Source organism: Nelusetta ayraudi, unplaced genomic scaffold (assembly GCF_046127955.1).
Source record: "Nelusetta ayraudi isolate G7.1 ecotype Tasmania unplaced genomic scaffold, CSIRO-AGI_Nayr_v1 ptg000120l, whole genome shotgun sequence".
In the NCBI taxonomy this organism is placed as follows: Eukaryota; Metazoa; Chordata; class Actinopteri; order Tetraodontiformes; family Monacanthidae; genus Nelusetta; species Nelusetta ayraudi.
Genome location: NW_027466170.1, coordinates 3,748,283 through 3,752,953, shown reverse-complemented (window position 1 = coordinate 3,752,953; position 4,671 = coordinate 3,748,283). Strand labels below are relative to the sequence as shown.

General features: G+C 41.0%; 1 protein-coding gene across 1 annotated transcript; it reads right to left on the bottom strand.

Annotated features, from left to right (window-relative positions):
- Positions 1-2,623: 2,623 nt before the first annotated feature.
- snrpd2 (small nuclear ribonucleoprotein D2 polypeptide) lies at positions 2,624-4,317 on the bottom strand. Its single transcript, XM_076049869.1, has 3 exons — positions 4,171-4,317; positions 3,294-3,473; positions 2,624-2,982 (listed from the first exon to the last, which is right to left on the bottom strand). Coding segments are annotated over exons 1-3 (357 nt in total). The 5' UTR covers positions 4,173-4,317; the 3' UTR covers positions 2,624-2,807.
- Between the last annotated feature and the right edge of the window lie 354 nt (positions 4,318-4,671).

Sequence of the window (4,671 nt, the reverse complement as noted above, 5' to 3'; positions counted from 1 at the left end):
GAGCTTCAAATCTTTTTCAGTGTCTTTTGGGCTGGAGAAGAATGTGACTAGAAGAGAGGAGAGTGGCGTAGTGGAGGCTCAGGGACTAAAGGTCACACAGGTCACGTAAAAACCAAAACTGTGGGTTAAAATAATGATTTAATATCAAAAGTAATGATTAAATATTAAATAATCAAATTGCAAAACACCACCACAACCTTTTGACACCGAACTCACCTCAGAATAAAATAACATGTTTAAAAAGTGCTAATTATGTATCAGGTTTTGTGCTTCCAACTACAAAAATGTATAAAAATAAAAAAAAAGGACAAAAAATTAAAGTCAAGGTAATGTTGTGTATGAAAGACAAAATTACGTAATCCGAGCAGCCCGGCAGTCACACTTTGACCGTCGAGCCTCGAGGACTGACACGTTTAACAAATCATGTCCACTAGATGGCAGTATGACTTCATGTTGTGGAAAACTGTCACGACAGGAAAGATGCGTTAAATCATTACCGGTGTTCAACTCCGTGATGACGTTTTCGATGAGAAATATTCGTGTAATAGTCAATCGGCATGAATTAAACCCCTACATGTAACGATAATATTGACGTAATTAAAACCGACAAACGAATCATTCACTGATTCTTGGCAGACAGTTTAAAACCAGAATATGCAACTTTTGAGAGCCAACATCACAGCAAAACCAAAACATGCATTTCCCGCCCTTTTTTCTTTCTCATGAAACCGGGTCACTGCCCAGTTACATCATCAAACAATAATCTGATTCCGATTTAAAATATGTATAATTTTCACAAAGCATCTATATTTAATCTGAAATAATCCTCATGTCTCTCAACCCACTACATATGAACTTGTTTGTAAACCAGCGCAGCACTACAGGCCCCAGTTTGGTCACCTGATCCCTCTTGTTTTCACTGAGCCCCGGGCGGCACTCCTTGTCATCCACAGTGGAAATGAGCCGAGCGGAGAGAATGTTTGTGTGTTTTCCTTCCTGCCTCTTTCGGCCGGGCCCGGCTTGACGGCTAGCGTACCGCGGCCCCTGATTGGAAACAAACTGGGTGCGGGGCCACTCCAGTTACGGGGCCGGATCGATGCCGCGCGCGGTATCGCGTTGCTCCGAGTCTTGGGTGTCCGTCCGTGGCCAATCGCTATCATAATCACACTTCCACCCTCTTATCGCCTGCCTACTGAATAAAACATCCACCTTCCTGCCCAGCCAGGCTGATTCGCACCCAAATTCTGGAGGGAAATCGAGGCTTCTTGAGGAGTTGAGGTGATGGGTAGGACGAGGAAAGGGCGAAGTAATGATGACAGACCAGAAGGGCTTTGTCCCAGGATGTCGAACAGTCTAATGATCCTCAGTCTGATGTCTAGGAGGGTTGAATGTGCTGTTTTCTGGACCAGGCATGTGCAAACTATGGGCCTAATGCAATCTGTTAAACTTTTTTAATCTGGCCCGCAAAATTTGAAGAAATGATATTGATAGTAAGTCATTGTGGCCCACCAGTCAAAAACCTTGCCCACACCTGTTCTAGATTATTTTGAATACATAATCATGTGAGGCTACTTTAGTGGAGTTTAGGTTGTTTCATTAATGAAAAACAAGGCCTTTGACTCTGGGGTTTGCTGGTTGGCCTCAGCTGCCTCCACATGCTTTTGGCTCTTAGTAACAAAACCCTGCTTTTGACATTTTCTGAATGCTGAAACTGAAACATCAGCTCCTACAATTTCTCGAGACATTGAAATATCCCTGAAGAAGCAGCCAAACAACAAGAAGTCTTGTAGTCGATGAACGTATAGAACATTTTAAAAAAGCTTGCGTCGATCCAAGTGGATGAGTAAGATCTCCTGAACAGGCAGGTCGCTTCAAACAGCAGTGCATCAACAAGATTCGGGTGAGCACACGTCTGGGCTAATACTCAACATCGAGGTGTTGTGCAACATCAGCCTTCAACAAGTTTTATCCAGTGAAATTTAATTGCCCTAAAATAGGCCACTTGTTTGCTGCAACTGTCATTAACCTATTAAAGTTTTAATTACAGCCCTTCATTTTTTAAACGGGCAAACTTGCCTGAGCACATTGGTTTGGTTTCGGGAGTGCACTATTTTGATTTGTCTTTGTGCAGTTTTACGCAGTTATGTGTGCATTTCACGTCTTCACCGCTCTTAAGATTACCCATTGTCTAAATTGCAAATGAACACATTTACAATAAATTAATTTGAGATTATTTTACCATGAAGTGGTGCCGTTGTAAAGTTCCCGAGTTGACCCCTGAAGCTCAGTGTGGAGGGGAGGAGTAAGGCGAGAGACGCCGTCAAGCTATTAAGACAATTAACGAGGCGGTCGAGAGGCTCAGAAGTCCCTGAAACGGAGAGACGAGGGTGTGAAGTGACAGTCAGCACATCTGCTCTCATCAATAATGCAGTGGGCCTTTAAACGGCAGTTTGTCGCATATCGAGCGCTGCTGACTGAAATCAAGCTCGACACCCAAGACGCCGTCAAGGGAGGGCGAAGAGGGTGACAGCAGGGGGAGGACAAGCAAAGTTTTACCAGAGAGGACGTCACTGATTTACTAGTGCGAAACTAATAATCAAATTAAACATTTCTGAGCCCACAATCTGAATATCACTTTTATTATTAAAAATGAAAAACACAGTGGACCGCATCCGACAACTTATTCTGTGGCTGAACAATTTCCAATAAAGAAAGTCCAACATCTGCCAATCACTTACAAGGAAAAGAAAAACCGGCCAAGAAAAAAAAAGACAGGAGAAAAAGCTTCAGCTGAGAATCAAAACAGTTCATTTTCCAGTGATCAGAGGATTTCTCAGCACAATGATGACCGAATCGCCTCTCAGAAACATTTTAGAGATGTAGCGGTCCTTATTCACTGGCTTTGACTTCTTCTTTCCCTTCCCACTCTTGGGAACTTCTGTCCACATCTCTTTCACATTCTCCAACACCATGTTGCAGTGCCTGAAATAACAGAGAGGATCTTAAATGTCGGGACATGGCAATGTGTGTTGTTAGATAGGGAATAGCACCACCAACTTTCAGGCCATTGTTGCCACTATGAGAGGCAAGCATGGCACACACTTGTAGTGTTATTTAAGACACACCAATTTTTTATTTTTTTTTTTACCAAAAAAAAAACATTGAAAAACAACAATTAAAAATCTGCAACAACACAACAGTGATTGTAAGGGATTACTGACAACAATATCATGATATGGAAAAAGCTTTGAATTACTATCATAGTGCAAAGCCATCACCGATGTTCTGGTTACCTGTCGAAGGCCTTGACTCGTCCCAGCAGCTTCTTGTTGTTGCGACAGTTAATGAGGACCTGCGTGTTGTTCTTCACCGACTGGGTGAGCACAGACAGGGGACCGGTGTTGAACTCCTCCTCTTCTCGCTTCTGGAGCTCCTCAGGAGACATCTCAGACTTGGGCTTCGTCAGCAGACTCCTGAATATTGCCAATCAGAATACAGACAATAAACAGCACAGGACAGTGTTACTCGTCTGGTCGAAGTTCTCCTCTGCTGTTGTCTCATATTGAACTTAATACTAAGCAACTTCGATGTTATAAACAGGGTCAATATAATGACAGTCATATTCACAACTATATTGGTAAATAAGAGCCCTTTATACTATTTTAATAAAAAGTGGAAGTCTTTTTCTCTTCATCAACTGTACTTCCAATTTACGAAAAATGTGTGGTTCACTTTACTTTGGTTATAATAGTAATAGTTTTACATTCCATAATACAACGAATAAAAACAACAACAACCAACTTCAAGGTAAGAAAATATATATATATTGTAAGTGAAATTTGCCAACAGTCTCTGTTAAATGACTGGAACTATGACTACCCGTTTAAAACTCCTTGTTTCAGGCATTAACGATTGAAATGCTGGTATTATATCTTAAAACATATATAACACACGTAGAGTGAGAAACATTTGTATAAAACGCCGTGAAGTTGAAGAATAAAAGTGCTAAGCTATGCTAGCACCTGCAGGCTAACCCGCCTTGGAACCATTAGCTAGCTTAGCTGCTCCCGAAAATGATAACAACGTCAACTTTTGGAAACGTTGACAGAGCAATTCAGGCACGCTGAAATACACCATCTCACATATATTCTTATCGTTAAATATACTCACATGTTTGCTCGTTTAATATCAAGGCTTTCCTCGAACGTATCCCGCTTCTTTCCTCCGATTAGCTTCTATCGTTTCAACAACGATTCTCGCGTGGAATGGGCTGCTTCCGGGTCAAGTGTACAACCAGGAAAGTCTTAAAAATGACTTCCGGGTTATTTGGTGGAAAAAGGTGCTACAATTAAGCATAAAATAACGACTAAAAACACTATCAATTAATCACTAATTGTTATTTCCCCCTCAGCGTTGTTCATGTATTTAAAAAAAAAAATAATTTACTCAAAAAATGTTGTGTTCTTTATTTAAATTTCTCAAGTTAAGGGCATAACTTAACCATAACTTACCTTAACCTTCCGAAAGGAGGAGGAGGGGAAGTAGGTGGTGGAGGAAGAGGAGGACAATATTTAGATAGAAAAATGTGTCAGGATAAAGAGTTCAAAACAGAAACAGAACAGAAGTTGTTATTTTGTTACTTTGTCCCAAATGCATCTCAAATATCTGTAG

Excerpts from the sequence above, each read along its gene's own strand:
- snrpd2 (XM_076049869.1), bottom strand. Across the intron at positions 2,983-3,293 it reads CGAGTCAAGGCCTTCGACAG|GCACTGCAACATGGTGTTGG; the intron begins GTAACCAGAACA and ends CTGTTATTTCAG.